Genomic DNA, 22,025 nt, shown 5'->3' on the forward strand with positions numbered 1-22,025 from the left:
TCCTAGAAGATTCGTTTTAAAGCCGAAGCGCAAAGGGAAAGCAATATCTGCTGGGTCGTTACATTTTATGAGATTCTTTTTATGAGAAATAATTTATATTTATAAATTTAATTAAATAATATATATTTTTATTTAAAATTTCAATTTCTAAGAACAAATTTATGATTTAATACCTACACAAATAAAATAAATAATAAAGAAAGAATAGAGAAAGTATAAATTAATGTTAAATCATTTGTTTTTTTTTTTTTTTATATTTCGTGATAAAATAAATATTTCAAACTCTTGATAATTATTCGATTTGGCTAGTCGCCGTGATTATGAGATTGTCAAAGTTGGCATATTAGATAAAGACATACCTCGTTTAAATCGTTATCGTGACTTGAGAAGGTGATCACGGTCAACAAATAAAATGTGGAAATAAAAATTATTAACGAGCAACTAATTTTTTAAAAAAATCAAAAACATAATTGATTAATTACATCATAATTTTACACTTAATTGATTAATTACATCATTAAATTGAAAACATTAAACAAAAAGAAAACAATTATTATTTTTTTTTTTTTCTAAAATTATTCAAACAAATTTGTCTTTCATAAAGTTGACCAAAACGTAATACTCGCCGATTGTGCTCTCAACAACGCCATTTCGAATCAGCTGAGGGAACATCAGCCACCTCGCCGTCGCTATCAGAAACCCCACCGTCATCGGCCCGGACACCAACCGGGGAACCCGCCACCGCATCTTCCGGGCCGCCACCGCAGCCTTCGCCGCCAACTCCGCCGCAGTGCACACGCCGTGCAGGACAAAGAACCACGTGACTTCCCATGTGGGAGCGACACGTGTGAAGTAATAATACATCAACTCGTGCATAAAGCCAGAGACAGCAAACGTAACCACCATGGCCAGAAATTGGGCCCACTTGGGCCGGAAAATGCGGGAAGTTATGGAACGGGTGGGATCGTATACGGCCGGGCGTAGAATACTCGGAACCATGAGATTCCATCGACGGCTCCAGAAATCCTGAAGCGACGTGGAGAGATACGGCTTGTTGAACTGCGGTTCGATCGGCGCTCCAATCATCGCTCTCGCTGGAAGTGAACACAGAGCGAGAACGATTTCGATGCCGATGTACATATGGAGACAGTAAAGAACGAAAATCATCGCTGGATTCATACGATTTCGGTAACTGTAAAGCCGAATGATAATCGCTAGAAGCAAAACCTTCACGGAAAGAACAATCGGCTCTACGATTCTTCGATTCTTAGATTCTTCAGGATGTTTTTGCTTCTTGATCTTGATCGGAAGGCAGAGCACGGCGGCGAAGTGGAGGAGGCTTGGGAGCGGCAAGGAGGTGAGAGGACCGAGATCGAAGGCGAAGAGGAGGAGTTTGAAGTTGCCGAGCCAAGCGAGGAAGAAGGCAGTCGGACCGCCGAAATGGAAGGAGTGAAGATTCAGAGGAAGGAGGAGGAAGATGAAGAGGACGGGGAAGAGAGAGAGGAGCCGGGGAAGTCCCTTAGGGATTTTGGAAGCTACATAGTAAGAATAGCAAATGAGAGCAATGGCAATGGACCATACCTGGAGGAGGCTGGAGAGTTCGCCGTCCATTAGGTTTCCGGCGGCGGAGGTCGGTGGTAGGGTTGAATGGCCATCTGCCATTTTCGTTGCGAGGAAGATGGAGGAGATCAAAACGATACAGATAAAACCATGTTTATCCATAAAATATTTTTGTTATTTAATTATTTTATTTAATTCTGTAGGGATAGGGCAACATTATTACTTTTTTTTTAATGCATTTATGAGTTGTATCTGTCAATATCGAATCCTTGAGATCCAATAAACTATTTTTTTAAAAAAAAATATTAATTTCTTTTTAATGGTTTTAGTTTTTTTTTTTTAAGGAAATAATTAATTATATAAATGAAGCGCACGTCTACGTTTTGAGAAAAGTTGGTATAATCGAATCAATAAGAAAATTAGAAGGTTATAACGTGCACTCCCCGTTCTACTTCTCTAATCGAGAAGAAGCACAACTGACCTCCTAAACAAGGCTCGTACTCTTTCATTCCTCGGCTATTTTTCAAGTGCTATTGATGTTGGAAATGAATGTTTTAACATTAAATGGTAAATAAAATAATCAAAATTATTATTAAAAATAAATCCCGAGAAATGAAGCCTTTGATTCACCCACTACATGTCACAATGTAACAGCAACTAGAAATGTCCACAGTCCGTTTCTTCTATTTCAATTTCCACACCATAGAGAATTCGAAGGTTCGAGTTTTCTACGAAACTTTTATTCATTTTTAGTATATATATATTCAAAAAAATATAATCATTTCAAAAGATTTTTTATTGCTAATTCCAATATTATTTTATAAAAAAAAAACATACCATGTTTAATATACTACAACATAAGTGGTGATGAAGAATATAGTCTCGGTCCCATTTAGCAAAATATACAGTCACGTAAGATTTTTTTGTTTAATTATAGCAAAGAACATAGTCTCGGTCCCATTTAGCAAAATATACATAGTCACGTAAGATTATTTTGTTTAATTATTGGAACAAATTTATTTTATTGTGTATATTATTATATTTTAAGCCATATATCATAAACAAATATGATAATGTTCAAAAACATAGTAACGTATAGTTATAGTTGATGTTAGTGGTGTATTGTGACTTAGAAAGGTTTGAAATTTGAAATTTATGAAATTTTAGTTAGTAATATACACGTGGATAAGTATGATTTTTTACAAAATAATTAAAAAAAGAAAATTCACGACCCCGATTCGAAAATATAGTGTTGGGTTAGATTGAGTTGTGAACTCTATTTAGGTTGTTCAGGTCACCAACCCAACCCAACCGTGTATACTTCTATTCAATCGGAGTAAATAGAGGGTGAAGAGAAGCAAACAAAAGCAAACCGAACAATATCTATTAAATTTACCGGCAAAAATCAATATGAATTTAGAATTTTTGCTTTATTGTTTTTTTATTTTTACAAATTTACCCTTCTATGAAGTTTCTCACTATATATATATTTATTCCATAATCATTTTTTAAGGTAAATGATTTCAACATTAATTGTATTAGCAACATTTTATTAATATTATATTCCCACCTACATTCTACCATTACATTTAATAACCATATTTTCCATTTACGCAACCATTAATCTTCCAAAGTTAAATATGAGCTGTGTCGTCTTTCAAAGCTACTCATTCATTGATTATAGAACTGTAAAGGGGAATTCCTCTTTCTTGTCTTGCTTCAGTCTTTCCCTTTCCTGTTCAGTCTCATTCATCTTTCGTCTTTCCTTCCTGTCAGTCTCGTTCATCTTTCAGTCTTTCCCTTTCCTGTTCAGTCTCATTCATCTTTCGTCTTTCCTTCCTGTTCAGTCTCGTTCATCTTTCGTCTTTCCTTCCTGTTCAGTCTCATTAAAGGTCATATCGGTTCAGGTTCAGTATTCATCTTTCATTCTCTGATTCTTCTTCTTTAACCTATACATACTGTTAAGTCTCATTCTCTTCTTCTTCTTCCGGTTCAGTCTCTCTTAAGGCAGCGCCGGTCAGTGTCCTTTTGCCTCAGTCATAAGCACTCGCAGCCCAAGAAGAAGTAGAAAGTCGATCTTCACTCCTGCCCTAAAAAGCAGGGCCCACTCCGTCCAAAGCTTCAACCCCTAAAAAGCAGGGCCCACTCCGTCCAAAGCTTCAACTAGCTCTCCAGGGCTGGGTAAGCAGGTTCAACCCCAACTCCAAAGGCACTCAATTTAAAATCAATTCCTTAAATATCCAAAATTAAATTGTTTATAGACTGCAAATTAAGTTAGAAATTTTAATTATTAGTATTTATAATTATATTGTAGTTAATACACAGTCATGTACAGCATCCATCCAGTAATAGTTTCTTGGCCAAAAAAAGCATTACAGTTGCTGTAAGGTGAAGCAAGATTTAGAGGGTGCGGTGCGGGTGCAGGTGTGGGTGCGGGTGCGGGTGCGGGTGCGGGTGCAGATGTGGGTGCGGGTGCGGGTGCGGGTGCAGCCTACTCGTTAAGCCAGCCAGCTGAATTCTGGTTTGAATATGGGTACTGAGGACCAGAAGCGAACCCCTGTGGCGCACCCCTGAAACCAGGGGGATGGTGTGCTCTCGGGTCGATAGTGCCACTGCCATTCATCTGATGCCCAGCGCCCATTCCTACCAATCTGGTGTGGTTCAACTCATCGAGTCGAGGCATGTATCGTTGCGTCGCTGAAGTGTTCATCCAGTGAGATGGTTCAGAGGGCGTACCGAGATGCCCATACGTAGGTGGGAATGACCCAATCCTGTTGTTATACCCAGGTTCAGGTCCAGCTTGATAATTGCTTCTTAAACTATCGGTATCCATATGCCCGTAACGACGAAGTTGTGATCGTATTTCTAAGTCCCTCATGTATGCGTTGTGCCCAGTAGTGTAGGGTGCATAATTAAGGCCATCAGCATGTCGTCCCATTTGATCGATGATACGGTCCTCAAATTGTCTAGACCCAATTTCAGAACTGAGGCTTGTATTGTTTGACCATCCACTTGTCCCAATTGGATGAGGCTCCTGGTTGTACTTTCTCGCAATGGCATCCGTCGAGCTGGTCCGTGCTGCATCATAAGAAGCTCTGAAGTTGGCATTCTGGCCAGGCATAGTCGACCCCAACTGCTGATGTCCAATCCCTCCCACAGCAGCATATCGAGCAATGTCGTTAGTTGTGCTAGTTCGTGCTGTTTCATTAGCAGCTTGGAAGTTGGCATTCTGGCCAGGCATAGTCGACCCCGACTGCTGAGGTCCAATTCCTCCCACAGCAGCATATCGAGCAACATCGTTAGTTACGCTAGTTCGTGCTGCTGCTTCATTAGTAGCTTGGAAGTTCGCATCGAAACCAGGCTTAGTCGACCCCGACTGCTGATGTCCAATCCCTCCCACCTCAGAACTGGACAATAAACCAGCCAACGAGGATCTACGATCACTCACATTTGGAGAAGGCCTTTTACCATCACGTCGGCTCTCTTCTGATGTCTCACCATCACCTCTTCTAGGTATTTCTTCGAAACGCTGCCTCTTTCTTGGAGCCTCAGGAGACAGATTAGTACGGCGGTCTCGACTGTCATGACTCTCTCTATCGTTATCCCTCTTCGATGCTTTCATGGACCCATTTTTATGAACGTCACAGGAGACCGACCCACTCTTGGAATCTTCTGGTTCATCTGCTGGCATTACAGATTCCAACAGGAATGTATCATTGAGATGAATATGATCATCAGAAGTTTTAGAGCTTCGGCCCTTTTCCGACTCCGATTGATTTGGCCTTGAGGTTTCAGATCCTAATCCCAATCCTGAATCCTCTTTTTGCCTTAGCCTAGACAAATCAGAACTCTTTCCCTTTTCAGATTCCTCTGGTTGCCTCACCCTTGAGGTATCAGAAGTCTTCTCTTTTTCTGATTCCTCTTGTTTTCGGGGGTGGAGATGGTCGTGCTCTTGTGCTATGGCTTTGTGTTTATCGGCCCAGTCACGACGACTCCACAAATAGAGCACGGGTGGCCTGACATTCCACTGATCCATCTGCTTGTCTTTTGCATTGACAGATCCAGGAAGATAAAATGACTGAGAAGGAAAAAAGGGAATCAGAGTCCTATCTCAATAACATTTACAAGAAACTGCAACAGGATCTTGCTAATTGCAATACCTTTCCTGACAAAAACTCATTATCCTCCCAAACCAGGTCATAAGGAGTCTTTTTTTTATCCAACCTACAGTAGAAAATATAATACGAGTCATCGAAAATGTCATCAAGTGCTTTGTCTCCATACAACATCTAAGGAAGTGCTAAGATATACCGAGGAGAAACCGACCACCATTACCTCTCGGTTTCAGGAGGAACAATAAGAATAACGAGCTTTGGCTTAAACTCTAGAGCCTTATCGACGAACTTGTTTGCCAAAGCAGCTTTAACTCCAAATGGAGGATTTAGCCCCATGATCTACTCTTGCGAGGTACATAAGGGAGGCAGTCAGCTACATTTTATTATAAGCCACAGAGATCCAAACATGTATGCCATCATATATAAATCAATGTTCTATTAATTACGCATTGACATCGAACAAAATATTACTGATTTAAATATGTCACCAACCTTTTTATTTAATTTGAATGATGAAGTACAAGCCCAATAATCTTGTAGGAATGTAATATTTTATAAGTCAATAATTTTCAATTAAAACTACATACAAAGAAAATTCACCCCTCTGTATACTTGATAAGTCAAAAGTAGTTAATATCTCACTTGAATTAAAGATTATTAAGATCTCCCATGCTTACTAATGAAAATAAATTAATTCATCCATTGACATTTTATATTTATAAAATTTACTTGAAAAACTTCTTTAAAACATATCTTCAAAAAGCAAACACGAGGGAAATTGTTCTCACCAATTGAGATCCTTTAGGCAATTCCTTGGGTTGCACAGTCATCCAATCCCTTCTCTCAAAATTGAAAACATTCTGCAAGAATAGCCATGAACAATATCCGGCAATCAAGATGCACAACAAACTTTATAAAATGTAGAAATCAAGGTCCAGGCCACTGAGATGAAAAGAAACGCGCGAAAGTCTCATAACAGATGCTAAAAGAAGCAATCTCATTGAGGCAAAAGAGTTCCAAAGTCAATAGTAAACAAATAACTGGCAAACGTGAGAGTATGAGTAAATGCCTTGATAAAGTAAAATCAACGCACATTATCCATAAAGCAACATAATGTTCATTTTAATAATTTTGTGACATCCTTTTCCCCTTTTTCCCTAAGAACACATCCAAATCAGCATTAAAATAACGCCATGTTGTATCCATACAGCTTAATAAAGTTGACAACAGATATGACTTCAACATACTTAAAATGTAAAAGTTTGGGTTGGCATACCTTCGGTGGAATAAAGTCAAAGTTTCTATACGAGCATGGTTTACCCGTCTCATCAAGTTTTTTCTTCATTAAAATGCTAAAATCATTAGCACCGCAGCAGAAATCCACTATCTGTTTATGGGAAAAACTTTAGTATGCAGCAAGAGTCAATTATGACAAAAAATAAAAATGAAACAGAAACATTAACATGATGCGATCAGAAAATTGGCAGGAACCCAGGTGGGTGGCAAAATAAAGATCTACGACAAACATTACTAGAACCCAAAAAGAAATCTCTGATCATTTTGTGAGACAAACAAACGATGCCACCAGTATTTGAAGTGTCCAACATCAATTTGGGAGACGTTATCCCTTTGGTGTCACAAACATCCCCTACAAGGCTGGAAGATGTTGATAAATTAAGAAAAGTTGGGTACGAGCTCAATATAAAAGAAGTGCAGAGCGAATCCAAACTATTAGTGCCAGCCACACCTTCTTACAGTCAGTAGTTTCCTATACCTTAAGTTTTGTATAGGGTTGACAATAAAATTACCTATACCTTGCATACTTGTGTTTTAAGTGACATATATCAAGCATGATATCGAATTTGAAAATTGGCGGCTTAAAATTTCCCTTAGGTGCAATCTGAAATTGTTGTGATAATGCAAGAACAATTTACAATCTTTTATGAAATCCTAGAAACAAAAATAGGACATTTCAAAATTAAGAAAATTGCAAAAAGTTAGGAACAAAAGTGATTGTTTTTTTTTCATTGAACTATTTCAAAATTGTGTCTATTGGGTCCTCCAACTTTCAATTTCGTGTCTAATAGGTCTTAAACCTATTTTATCATCTTTTTTAAAAGATCACAAACCTAGTAGACAAAGAATTGAAAATTTAGGATCCTATTGTGTTCAATATTGAAAGTTTGGGGGTCTATTTAACACTTTTAAAATTCAAAGACTGATTAGACACCAGATTGAAGGTCCGGTTGATAAAGATACTATCTTAAGTTCATGAGCCTATTAGACATAAACCTGAAATTTCAAGTACAAATTAGTAATTTTATTTTTAAAACAAAAACACAGTCATTCATTTATAATTGAAAAATTACATGCTAAACCTTTCTTTGAAAGAAAAACTATATAACCCCAAACTGAAAGCAACAAATCCTTGCAATCTGAAAAATAATAACAAAAAAAACCCCCCAACAAGAGTTAATCTAGCATTTCATTGAGGTAATCTCAAAAAGAGTAAAAGCGGAGGATGCTCTCATAGTTTAAATGTCGAATCAGGAAACAAAGTGATGACAGTCTGTGTGTTAAGTAATATAGACATATCAACTGTTGATTAAATTGGGCTTCAATATCAAGCACCATATCATATTGTTTCTAATCTAGCATTTCATTGTCAAACTAAATACAATGAAGTCCCATTTTTTCCATGAAAAAAATGCAAAACTTGGTATCCACAAAATTTGTGAAAAAAACTAGAAAGAAATAAGGAGACATCTACCCAAAGGTATAAAGAACCACAAATAGACTAAAGATATAACCAGTTAAGCACGACTAACGTATATACTATAGTTTAAGGGGAGAGATGTAGCATGTACATTTGGGTACAATGATGTAATTAGCTTAATTATGTGACCAATGGTTATTTGTCCAATATCGCTCTTTAATTTAGAATTTTCATGTACATCTATATACATAGATACATAGGTACATACATATACACATATATTTAATACATACGTACATGTATATATATATGTGAATGTGAGATTCTAGTGAATGGAATAAGAATCATATATAGATAATTTTCTATTCAACCTCACACGTTTTGTCAGATTATAGAGTTCTCTATACACTATACATCTAAAAACTATTTAGGGTAACATATAGCATCGTAATGATGTTCAGAAAATATTGTACGAAGAAAAAAGCAATAATACATTGTACTCCTACATATTAAATAATATACAAATGAGCATAATAGACTTACTGTATCGCCTTTCTGTATATACCAATGAAGCCTATCAACAATCTGAATCATAGAAGATATTTTTAGTGTTTACAAGGACTCCACAGAAGGAAAAAAATTAAAGAGTACGAGAGAAATACATAAAAACTAAAAGAAGAAAAGCAAATTAGAAAAAAAAAATACAATAGCGCTGAACAGACAAAACATCTGACTGCCAATTAACAAATTCTTTCTGCTATCACACATAAGAAACGCAAATGTATACCTTCCCAAAAAATTCCTTGAAAGCAGGGGGAAAACGTTCTTGTATTGTCTCTTGGTGTTCAAAGTTATTAGAAGATAACAAAACAACAGGATTGTACAATTGATATCATAAATCACCAACTTCCCTAGAAGTAGGTAGTACTCAACTTATTTAATAGGTACTGAGTACCAACACAAATGATAAGGTGCAAAACAGGAGTTTTCTGTTTCCCAATAATCCAATTTGAGCTACTTATGCCTACTTTTTTAAGACCAATGTTGTCTGTTCTTAAAAAACTTTCAATATTCTGTTGCCAAAAGTTTCCGGTGCAAGCAGCTGGGTAAAATTGATCTTTATCTCACAATGCCCAGTTTGTCAAAGAATCATGCCTGTGCGTTCATGGGCTTACGAATGAAGCCAAGTTTTTTGGATCAGTAACTCTTTGTCCTTGTAGATTGAAAGCAACCAAAGAATCTTCAAATGCACCTTCAGAATATTTAATCAGCCTTCAGAAGTAATAGCCTTTTTTTCCTTGCTGCCTCATAATCTCTCTCAATATATATGACTCAGCAAAAGCCCTTTATTGTAAGGTTGTTTTCTTGAAATATTTCATGCATCAATGAAATTCTCTTATGCCAAAATATATGTATACATACACATACCTATGTATACAACTGAACCAAAAGAAATCCACATCTTCTTTCACGTATAAAAAGCTATCATGCTGATGGTGTTAGCCCTTTCAAAGGTAAATTTGCCAAAAAGTTCCATATTATTAAAATGTTGTGGCAAAACACCACTTAAAATTTGTGGAATGACATCCAACAGGAACTAAAAACAGATAAACTGTTCGCAAGAGACATGGATTGGGAATGCATGACAAAGGGAGTCAAAGAATTCGAATCCAAGTGCCCCATCTGCCGACACAATAAGAAAGAACTATGCACAACGTCTCCAGGCTTGTATTTTTTGTAGCCATTGTACCCTATACCGAAGGTTAGTATTTGTTGGTCCTTCGGAAGGAAAGAAACCAAAGAGTCTTTTTGGAACAACACTTTTGAAGTGTTCTTCGACCTTATTATTTATTATGATATTTTGTGGCGTAAATTGTCTAACCTCTTTACTTCATATAGTTATGCTCTCTTTTAACCAACTGAAAAAGTCTTTTGTAGTTGTCATGGAATTTACACCCTTTTTGTTAATTTTACACGTGATCAAAATTGTTTCTTGTAGAAGAAAAAAAAAATTACCTAATACCAAAACTACCATGGTTCAATATCTCCATGAATTTGATTGAAGGATTACCATATTCCAGAAATACAGGGTAAAAGAGGGAGGGGAATGAAATTTTACAATTGAGCTACCAAAAGAAAAGGTGGGCGAAAAGGCATGGATCCCATACTGGAGGTCATAGACCAATTAATGAAGTATGATTCATAAACACCCATTTACGGCTATGGTGGTGGCTCAAGCATTCATCAAAGAAGAAATGCCGTGGTTGCAAGGGATGGTCAAAGAAAAATGGTAAACTGCTGTCTTATCCATCTTTGCGGTCTTGTAGAAGACAAGTCAACAACGTGGATTGGATGGATTTCCTGGGCCAAGTGTACTTCATACCATACCTCTACTTAGGTAAAGTCTCTGTAACTGTTGAATGGGCAACCTCCTCAACCTCTGGTTTGATATGGTACATCATCCTATTTGTCTCTTATTTTCATCAGCTATCCCAAGGTACGTTGTTTTGGATGAACTTTGAGTTTAGTGGAGAACGGCCCAACAAATTACAAGTAATCAGACCAACTAAATGTTGAATCTTATAGTATTGTGGCGATAAGGTCACGCGGCCACTCATAATTCTCCAAACAAAGTATGAAGATTCTAGCAGACAAACATAAGGCAGAGATGGAGCTTGAATTTGGGTTATAGCCATAAAACAGTCAATTTCATGGCCATCCAAGGGGTCCATGTGGGACAGGTTGCCTATCGCTGCAGATTTCCAAGGGATCTAATATTTTCCAAATTTTCAACATGTCTCCCAGCTGAAGAAACTATCAGGGGCAGGTAGAAGGTAGGACACGTGGCTTTATGTCCTTAGGCTCGGGTACTTAGGGGAATGTTATTTTATATTATGTTTACCTGTAAGTCTGTTCTGTGTTTATATAATGAACCGTATATAAGAGAGAGAGAGAGAGAGACAGAGACAGAGATAGGGACAAAGACAGGCAGTTTTTCCTTTCTTTGGATATTCTTTTCTATTAGAAACTGAGCTTTAAATAAATGAAGGCATCTACAAGTGTATGCAAAAAAACAAGTCTACAAACGGAATCCGAAAACTAACTATAAAAATGGACTCCAATCCAAAAGAATGAAACCAGGTTGATAATTAAGAAAGTCTCATAAAAGGATGCCATAAAGAAGCTTTAAATGTAGCACCTCCTAAGATCTCTGAACCCTCTAAAAATTGTACGATTCTTTTTCAAGTCAAATAACCCACATAACAGCAAAGAAATAAGCATGCCCCATAACTCTGATTTTCATGGGAGGTTAAATTTAGAGGGTAAGACCATCTCACATATCCAATTAGGTCGTACTGCTTAATTCTAGTTTGTGTGCCATCATATGTTTCTTGTCGTCAGGAGTCCAAGTGTGCAGTACACAATCAGGCTTCAACAACGGATTGCTGTTATTTTGCGGCCAGGTCTATCTTATTATTACCTAATATGTTCCTTGAGCACACAATATAACAAGTATAATAAGTATCACGACCATGCTTCCACAGTTGAAGATAAAATTACCGAAGTAAATGTTTGCCAAAGAAAAACATAGCACCAAAATAAGTATTACCTCCTGAAGTTTCTCAACTTTTGTAAAATGACGACCAAAGGAGGAGTAGCGCATGCCATAAAGAAACGGTGCAAGATATACTCTCAGTTTGTTCTACAGTAAAGGAATTCATAAAATAAATAAAAGTTAAATAGTATCTCATTACAACCAAGAATTAGTTATCTGAAGGAAACAAAGAATTCAACACATGCTAACATATTGTATCCCATTTTTTTAATACTGACTAACCAAGCTCATTGAAAAAAAATGAAAGAATATGAGAGCGCACAAAAGAAAGCTCAATTAAAGAAAAGGGCTCCAACTATACAAAATGGTGTCTAAAGAATAATTCGAAAAGAATCATGAAATCTAACGATGGACCATACATCAATAGGTTCCCTCTCTAACCCTCTAACATTCTGTCATTCCGCTCACCTCACAAAATAGCACACCCCCAAGCAAGCCCATAAGAACTGACTCTATTTCATGAAAAGTCAAATAGAGGAGGAACTCATCAATCATATCACTAGTGTTCTTGTGTTGAGCTAGCAAAAGGTAAAACGTCAGAAGATGCGATTTCAAAAAATGTGATCTAGGCTTTCCTCCGCTTTTAAATAGAGAATACAACAAAATGGGTCAACTAATGAGGGAATTTATCGCACAAGTTGATTCATAGTATTGGCTTGGTCATGTAAACTTGTCATGTAAAGAACTTCATTTTCCTTAGAATCTTAATCCTCCATAGAGTAGAAAAAATCAACTCACGCAAGGGGGAAGTCAACAAACTACAGAAAAAAGGATTTGCAAGAAAAACCCTTCATCACACTCGAACATCCCTTCTCTCAAGCCTAAAAACAACCTCCCCAAGTAAACTGGTATCTCAATGACCACCCATCAAACCAAGTGCGATCCTTTTCCTTCTTCCACCCCTTCCCTAAGGAAATTGCGAATAAGCTTCTCAATATTATTACAAACCATGCACAGAGCCCTAAATAGGGATACCACTCGAAACATAGCAAATCAAAGTTAGTCCAACGCCTAAGCTTATCCTCATTTTAAAAGACGCCAGATGTCTTAATAAAAGGCCATAGGAAAATTATCACGACCATGGGACCTTGCCCTATCACTCCCAAAGGGAGGTTCTATATTTTACCGATGACTTTTCACGTTTACAGTGAAAAGTTCTGTCCTTTTCAAAACATTAATAAAACCCTAGTATGCAAGGTCTCGGTATAATATATAAGCACAAAACAGTTCAGGAATTCAAGCACCCAAAATAATAGTCAGTGAAAGATTACGCTTCCTTAAATAATTGGTCAAAGATGCAGAAAAATTAAAACCTAAAGAAAAAGTGATTTTGAACGGTGCAATAAGAAATTGTTAGCACCTTCCACTTAAATATGTGATAAAGAACTTCAGGCTCACAAACAGCTTCTGCTTCCTCAATGCTACATCCTTCCTCAAGCTTTCGTAAAGCAGCTCGAACAGCCTAACAACCAAAACAGTAGACCATTCAAGGGTAAGAAACTACAAGATCACTTTAAGTGTACTATATCAGACTAATGATTCCGTACCTCAACTGAACCTTCCAACTTCCCCATCTTAATTGTCTTGTCCACAACATTTTTTAAAGAGTATGCATGAGTAGATGGTACTTTGTGTTTCTGAACTACGTCCTCTAAAGTAATTGAAGATGCAACATTTTTCATTAAATCCATTAGCCTACATCACAAGTAAAGATATTTAGAACAGGTCAGTTCTACAAAAAATGTAAACATGCAATTCATGGGAGTTTAGAACTGTCATAATTCCTTTATCCCTTTTTTATTTTAAAAATGAAACAGAAACCAATTGTTAAGTAGTATGCGTTCACCACCTCCTCTCCGTATCGGCATCTAATTGAACCATCCCACTGTTCAACTTCTTTGTCAGAGGCTTAGAGGTGTCAGACTTGCCCGGTTCACTGTTATCCTCCTTGGAAGCCTTATTTTGATCAGACCTCTTGGTTGATGGGGCAGACTTTACAACTGAGGATTTTTTCCCTTTGATAGTCTTATCAATGTCCATGCGGACAGATTCTGTATTTTGATTCAAAGACTTTCTTGAAACATTACCTAATTTCACTTTTCTAGACTCAGAGCCCAACAATGATTTCTCAGCTTCTTTGCTAAGAACCTTCCATTCAGATGAGGACCTTTCAAATGATTTCGAAACTTTTGCAGCAGATTTTCCCTGAAAATGGTCATCTGACATATTTTCCTTTTTTGATACAACTCTTTCCCTAATCCCACGAAAATCTATTGTTTTCCCTTTTCTTGTATCAACTGTAGGAATTTTCTTTTGCTGGATGGGAATTTTACTCTTTTCAAGTCCAGGGAATTTAATATGGTCCCTGTCTGGAGTCCCAATGTCCTCATCGATATCATGGTCTCTGGACAAATTAAAAGAAAAAAAAACATTAACAGGCTAATACTGATTAAATCAATAGTAGTAACAGCTATCACTGCACTCTTACAAGCAATATATCAATATGCGATTAGGTAATAGCCCTTCCCATGCCCTGGTTGTGGTTTCATCGTCGTCTGAATCTTCAAAAGTGATCTTCCTGAAAAAGCCACGCATGCCTCAACCACTTGAGCAGCAAAACTAAAAAAAAAAAAACTCAATTCACCATACAGAAATACAAATGATACCTTGGTAAGCATTTTCTGTGATAGGATTTTGGGCAACGACGGCAAACAGCAAACTGTAATTCGTGTACTTTCTTATTTTCACCAAGTTCACAAACAGAACACTTATGCACAGGGCAAGAAAAAGATTCTCCAGAAGCAATCTTCCTCTCAAGTTCCTCAGCAGCAATTTTATTTTCACGATGAAGCAATTTTGAAACACATTTAGGATGATAAAAATGACCACAAGTTGCATTTACACATTGGAATACCTGAAAAGTGATGATAAACCATATTAGGTAATGATCAAAGACAGACAATTGCCTAAAATTATGTGAACCAAAAAGGGGAGCCATGGGATATTGGCATAACTAACAATGAAATAAATAAATTAAAATTAAAATAACGAAGATTCTAAATCCATGCAAGAACAGAAAGAAAAAAAGGACAGTCCTTAGAATCAAAGAAGAAATCAATATCAAGAGGATATGATCATTAGCGAGCTAGAAAGAAAAAAAACGACAGTCCTTGTAACTCATATTCATCATTTAAAATTTCTCTGCATTGTACTTGCTTTTTAATCGTCTTTTGTACTATTTTGTTTTCCGCTCCTCCATGGAGTTTGTACCTTTAAGCAATAGTCTCTTTTCATTTTGTTGATGTAAAATTTTGATTCTGGTCAAAAAAGAAGTCAACAAATCCAACACATCAATTCAGTATACATTATTAAGCCCATACCTCAGCACCAGAAGCTTTATCAGATGAACCTAAATTCCCGCAAGCATAACATTGGTGCTGTTTATACTCGCAATTCTTGCAAAAATAGTTTTCAATTGCCTGCAAAAAAGTTTGTATCTATTAAAGAAAATTATCAAAGAGAGTAGGCAAGCATATAGAACAAAAATAATATAATATTGCATACATCTACTTCTTCTTTCGAGAGACCAAGTGACAAACATTCATCATCATTCTCTTCAGTTGCATGAAAGGACCTCATGCACCTCCCATCACAGCTGCATGACAAATCAAAATGAAAATCACTTGTTAGGCTTAATGCTTCAACTTGGGCATCAATTTTCAACAGCTTGTAATTGTCCATCAGATCTAATTATTTAAAACTAGCAGCCTTTCCTGTATAGGGTCTGACTTATTTAGTTGAGCTGCCTTTTTGTATGCCCTTCTTATATTCCTTCATGTTCTCTCCGTGAAATGTCCATTTCTCATTATTAAATTAAACAATAAATAAAAATAAAAACAGTAATTCCATTGAACTATGATTTCAAGAAACAAATCAAACAGTCTAAACCTAATCCTAATTATAGAATATTGAAAAACAAACGAATGTTAATCCTAATAAACCAAGAAATTAACCAAACAGTCTAAACCTAATCCTAATTAACTATGATATCTAATTAACCACTAATCCTACCATATCAGTGGAGGTTTATGCAAAATCTTATCGTGATTTTGAGGAGGTTTCTTGTGCAATTTCACGACTCCAAGTGATTTCTTGGCTTTTTTTTAACATTCTTTATATTATCCAAAATTTTGCCTTGTCAAGTACTTGATTTGTTGTAAATTGATCCAATTAGTCTCCTCCATTGGCCGTGATTCAAATCTGAAAGAAGATTTTCTAGCGTTGAATTTGCTTCTTGTGTCCTATAAAATTCCATTCTTTCGCAAAAATTATTGAAATTTCCTCTCTAATCTTGAAAAAAGGGTACTCTAAAAGATATCCCCTTAGTAAATAAGTGTGTTGTTGAGTAACAAGCACAGCCCACAAAGCTCCTTGTGATCTGTGTAAACAAAAGCTTTCCAAAGAGAGCAACCCTACGTTGGCCCAGATGGTCACTCCAATACCAAATTGGTGTTGTCTAAGTGACTAAGAAGATTTCTCAAGAAGTCTATAAAACAATATTTATTACCAAACAAATGTTAACAATACAAGAGGAAATTATCTGTAAAATAGAGAAATGGAAAACAAACAAATTCAAACCCTAATTAACTAATGAATTGACCAAACAAACTAATCATAATCCTAATCAACTAAGGAATTAACTAAGATATCTAATTATCCACTAATCCTATCATATCCGTGGTAATCCATGAGTATGGAAGGAAGAAAGCTAGGTGGTTCACATATTCAAAGAAAAGGAAAGTTACAAAAGTTCTCTCCTGAAATTGGACAGTTCTGGATTTCACAGTAAAATCACTTGTCACAATCAGTTGCAGCAACTTTTCCTCCGAAAATTTGTGTAGTTTACAGAAGTCAAAGAATCCAAGAAAGATGAACATTTTATCTTGGTTTCGCTTCTTGGCCACTCGGTAGATAAAGTTCAGCGAAAATGTCAATTTTGAACTTTCTAAGCTGCTGCATGTTTTGCCTAAATACAAGGGAGGATAAACTATTTTTCCACTCCCCTTCCGTGGAAATATTTGGGCTTCTTTGCTGCAAGGCTTTGGTTGTTCATGGGTGTTTGATTGGAAGCCTGAAAAAATATTTACCTATTAATTTAATCGTAGTCTCAAGAAGAGGGCAAAATTTTTATGTATAAATCTACTTGTTTTGTCGTAGTCATAGCTCTGGCTCTCAACAACTCAAATACAAAACCAATTTGTTCATTTATGTTACCTATTGTGTACCTTCAATGTTCCACCTTACGTAGATCTAGGAATGGTTGTTTTGGCTTGGAAGTGACCATGCGAGGCATACAGGTAATAAAGAAACCAAAAAGAAATCATAGGAGTTTAGACTTGGGAAAAGAAGCCACTCAGTTTCAAACACCAATGCCATTTGTCATCTATAATCAGGCGGTAAAAGGAGGAGTGTGAATGGGAGAAGGAAACCCACTTTTGTATCTTGGTATCCCCAAAAAAGTCCTCATAAACCAATGTCACAGGTTAAAGGTTGTGAAGTCCCACCGATAATCTATAATAAATGATGATTTTGGTAGGTTAAGAAATGAAGCCTCTGGTAGCCTTTTGCTAAAGGGGCCAAGCCAATCCAAAATTATTCCTAAAACTTGGTAGTGATCATGAGCCCACCACAGACTTTCACCTTGATTCTCTTTAGCAAAGGTCACTTCGTTTGATGATGAGTTACCAAAGGCCCTTGGAGGAACGACAAAATGTTCCCAGCCATAGATCAAAATGTGAGGTGACAAACTTGGCCACAATGTCAAGGAATTTTGTGCACATCAAGACCTTCACAAATAGGCTTCTGACCTTGTGGTAAATCAATTGAAGCCCATTGCTGCTACCTGGTGTAATTAATTGCACTTAACACTTTTGATGGCTTGTTGTGGAAATAATTACGGAAGCATTTTGATTAACACAATTCCATCTGGTGTCTAAATTCAGTTCTTTCTGTTTTTAAGAATATGGTGCTGGTGGCAAAGAACAGTTACATTCCTATCCAACAGTGATAAGGATGAGCAATGAATAGTACAACTATAGCTATTGAATGAATGATACATAAAAAGTGTAAGAACGATGACAAATTCTAACTAACACGCACCGGTCACCAATTAATGAATGCCTCGGAAATCCACAAAACATAACATAGATTTCAAAATTATGTTTCATAAGTTTTAATTTCGTTTGACATCCTTTGAGTGTTCGAGTCAATCTACGTGCACTTCAACTTATCTCTTATGACAACCATCTGTCGTACAACCTTTGGTTGTCAAAGATTTGAAGGATTTGAATATTTTAGTAGTAGCACCCCTGAAGTTTAAACCTATTCCCCATAGTCCCTTTTACGTTTTCTACATGTTCCATTGACCACTTGCCCAATGTTGGTTAGCACATAATTAAAAGATCAACCAAAATGTTAATCTCACGACAAAGAATAACAGAAATGCATACCATAGAAGGTTACCACCATTATCACAAAATGCACAGACAGAGTCAAAAACGTCATCATCACTCTCTTCAATAGCATCATCAACCATGTCCTCATCATCTAAATCATCAACTATAAAACTAGGCCTCGCTGTACATTGAACATCCTGAAAGTACAAGCAGAAGATGAGAAAACAAGGACCTTGCAGGCATGCACTTGACAGCAATGATGCAATACCTCGTGACATGACCTTTTCTTAATGGGCTTCTCTTCAAGGAATGCAAGTAAGAACTGTTCAGATCATAAATCATCATGGTAAGAAGATTATATAATTCAATAAAAATAAATTCTATTAAAACATAGCTCAAGCCATAAAGCAAAACTGACTCATACCACTGTGAACTGCTGTTAACCTACAATATATTCTAACATAAAGCAAGAAATGTATGGATCAAAAGGGAAATAATGCAACTGGCAGAAGCTCATAATTAAAATATATATATATATATATATATAATAATGGCAAAAGTCATAAATCTAGGTGAGATTGAACCTCCGGTGATTCTTACTGTATGTCCTTTCCATAATGACTCATGAATAAGCACAAAAAGAATGCGAAAAAAACTGTCATAGAAAAGGTAGATAGAATCGAACAAGATCAAGAGAGCCCTACATGCATACAGATCAAGTCATCCACTTCGAAGGTTATAATATTATCTTGCCATCACTGTCATGTATAACATTTTCAGACATTTCCATTTATATTGAGCCAAAAAGTACATAATACAGTGAGGGTACGGAGGAATGATGGAACCCAAAAGTCAAACCCATCAAATGGAATCTTTAGAAAAGGTTGTCAAATGAAATCTTTTGGGTTCTCTAAGATATGTTGATTGAAGATGCCAATAATGCTAAAAGAAATCCTAATTAATAGGTTCTCCAAAATAATTCTCCTGTCCCTTAAAAATTTTAATATTTCTTTCCAAAAATAACTCCATACAAATTGCAACAATGGAGCAAACCCCAAGGCTATCTCCCCTACCCTTTAAGCACGAGTCTAAAAGATTGGAAATTCAATGTCAACAAAGGGCAATCCATTGATCGTTTCTTACACTCCCTTACTTTTGTGGCAATCTTGAACAATGTTTCTCGTTTCAACAATCATGTATTCATTCAGTTACAGTTACAGCCAATTGGAAGATTTTCTTGCAATCTCCTTTGGTGTGGGGCATGGCTTTCCTCCCCCTCATCTGTAATTTTAAATCATCTATGAAATTGTTTTTCATTCAAACAAAATGACGAAGTCATGCCATTAAAATAATTATTCTACCTATACTACTTATGAAATGATTTCAAATAATAAAACATGCATGCTATGCATATTAATATTCCTCATTTCTATCTCTAGAATTAACAAGTGGTTAAGATTCATACTCAGGAGAACTAATTCAATTTCACAGTAAAGGGATTAGTTGTGCATACACTAGAAGAAAGAAAATTGTAAAATCAGACTTCTCGTTTGTTAATTACTACTTTCCCTTCGTTCATTTCTTTTAAGTGCCTCAACAGTAAACATTTGTTACATTCCTTTCAAGTACCTCAACAAGGTAAACATTGTTCCTTCTAATAAACTTTGCTAGATTTGGAAGTAATCTAAAATCCCAAAAGAAATCTTGTTAGGAATTTTTGGAGTATTTGGACTCTTCAGCACCATGAAATCAATGCTTGTGAGAGGTGATAGAAACAACTATCCTACTTTGTTGCTTCACCCAAATAGGCATGTGTGCTTGCAAGCTGACTACAAGGAGATTGACCAAGTGTACTTTCACTACTTGCATTCCAACAAGCAACCACGATAGTTCCCTCTGAAATTGAGGATTTCAAGCTTCAGATTGTGGAGCAATTGTCTTCTATGAAAGGTAAAGTTTCTTTGATAAACTTGACTCTAGGAGTTCTGAAGGAAATTTTAAAAAAGAGAAAATAAAATATATTTTGAGGATGGAAATGAATATATCATACAATTTCGGAATGGATCGAGTACAATATAGCATGTCGGCCGTCTATCACGAATGAATTTTTCTCCAACTATTAAAAATTATTTAAGCTTTTTTTTTTTTTTTTTTGGCAGCGGGGATTTGGGACTTGGGAATGTATCAAATAACCCCTCCCCCGCCCTTTTGTTTCTTCTTCACACCCATACAAAATTCTTATCCAACAAAACAAATAAACAAAAATCAGATCATTGCCTGCATAAAAAATAAACAGAACCTGGGACTTTGCCAACTGATCATCCCTTTCGACAGTTTCACTGATTAGAGACATGTGGTCCACCAAATCATTTTGTGAAGGCCTCACCTCATACAAGCTGCGAAAATGAATGGCTTAAAATTGACAAATACAAATTCATCCAACTGAAAGATTAAACGGCTTCATATTACCTGAAGATTTTGGCTAATTGATCCCACAAAGATTTGCTAGGTGTGTCCGGATTTTTCTTTAAAACATGAAGGCATTGTACTGTAATCAAGATGGTTCTAATGGTATCCTCAAAGCTCTTTCTAGGCTTCTGAAGCTTAATCCACACGTTTTCTTTGGAAAGCACCGATATCTCTGGATTTGTACCACAAACATCAAACCTCCATGCAGTTACCTGTTTATAAACCTTTTGAAGTCCATCATCAGCTGTTCCATGCAGGAAAACAGGTTCTTGGCCGCCATCCAATCTGTCCACTCCATCCCATAGAATCGGCAAAATGGAGAATGAAACAGGTTCTTCCTTATGATCCACGAAGTGATAATTTGAAACACACAGTGGCAAGGCCTCCGCCTCGTCGTCCGAAGACGCCATTACTATATTTTGTTCCAGTCCTGCCACTTAACCACTAAATTGAATGAGCTGCAATAAAAACCATGCTTGAGAATCTCCTCTGTAATCCCAGAGGATATTCGTTTTCTCTCAAACTATAATAATCACGAGTTCTTGAAATGAGGGAAAACTCTGAAGGTAGGTAGGTAGGTAGGTAATTGAGAGAGACGAAAAGGTACCTGTATGGTCTTTGGCAGAGACTCAATCCAAACAATAAACTATTCAAACATTTCAGAGAAGTTAGCAGCGAAAATAGGAACCCGTGAACGGAAACCTAAGGCCGGCAGAATCCACAGTTGAAGCCATCATTCAGTAGTAAAAGAATCATCGTACTCCGGTAGCCGTCGTAGAATCGCCGGCGACAATTAATGCAGGAGAAAACCAGTGGGCGACGGAACCGGTGGAGAAGAAGAGAACGGCATTTTTGGGGGAAAACTGCAAACGAAATAACGAGTGACTGAAGTCATGTGGTAGGTCAATAACAAATAATATTTACAAAAAAAAAAAAAAAAAAAAAAAAAAAAAAAAAAAAAAAAAAAAAAAAAAAAACTCTCTAAATTTGAGCTCTCACCTAATCTAAAACGTTGAACCGAAGAATTTCTCGAGAATTTTACGAGATTCTTTCCTTCGTTTTTCTCTAATCGAACGTTAAAATTTCATATGGGT

General features: G+C 36.5%; 2 protein-coding genes across 6 annotated transcripts; both read right to left on the bottom strand.

Moving 5' to 3' along the window:
• Positions 1-550: 550 nt before the first annotated feature.
• On the bottom strand, positions 551-1,779 carry LOC111788902 (putative long-chain-alcohol O-fatty-acyltransferase 5). Its single transcript, XM_023669474.2, has one exon. It carries the CDS (start codon positions 1,720-1,722, stop codon positions 580-582), a length of 1,143 nt encoding a protein of 380 aa, XP_023525242.2. The 5' UTR covers positions 1,723-1,779; the 3' UTR covers positions 551-579.
• Positions 1,780-3,829: 2,050 nt separating this feature from the next.
• Positions 3,830-21,823, bottom strand: EDM2 (ENHANCED DOWNY MILDEW 2). 5 transcript variants are annotated; one of them, XM_023667589.2, is made up of 19 exons: positions 21,539-21,822; positions 20,932-21,361; positions 20,762-20,858; positions 18,731-18,784; positions 18,517-18,659; positions 15,572-15,662; positions 15,388-15,486; positions 14,674-14,921; positions 14,496-14,585; positions 13,857-14,411; positions 13,555-13,702; positions 13,368-13,469; positions 12,002-12,094; positions 8,935-8,976; positions 6,952-7,062; positions 6,464-6,535; positions 5,896-6,014; positions 5,721-5,784; positions 3,830-5,638 (listed from the first exon to the last, which is right to left on the bottom strand). In XM_023667589.2, exons 2-19 carry the CDS (start codon positions 21,339-21,341, stop codon positions 4,052-4,054), a joined length of 4,125 nt encoding a protein of 1,374 aa, XP_023523357.2. In that variant the 5' UTR covers positions 21,342-21,361; positions 21,539-21,822; the 3' UTR covers positions 3,830-4,051. The 5 variants fall into 5 exon arrangements, with proteins under 5 accessions (XP_023523357.2, XP_023523356.2, XP_023523360.2 ...); XM_023667588.2 differs by having other exon boundaries at positions 20,932-21,367; XM_023667592.2 differs by having other exon boundaries at positions 20,932-21,375.
• Between the last annotated feature and the right edge of the window lie 202 nt (positions 21,824-22,025).

This window comes from Cucurbita pepo, chromosome 2 (genome assembly GCF_057944985.1).
Source record: "Cucurbita pepo subsp. pepo isolate OVF chromosome 2, ASM5794498v1, whole genome shotgun sequence".
Classification (NCBI taxonomy): Eukaryota; Viridiplantae; Streptophyta; class Magnoliopsida; order Cucurbitales; family Cucurbitaceae; genus Cucurbita; species Cucurbita pepo.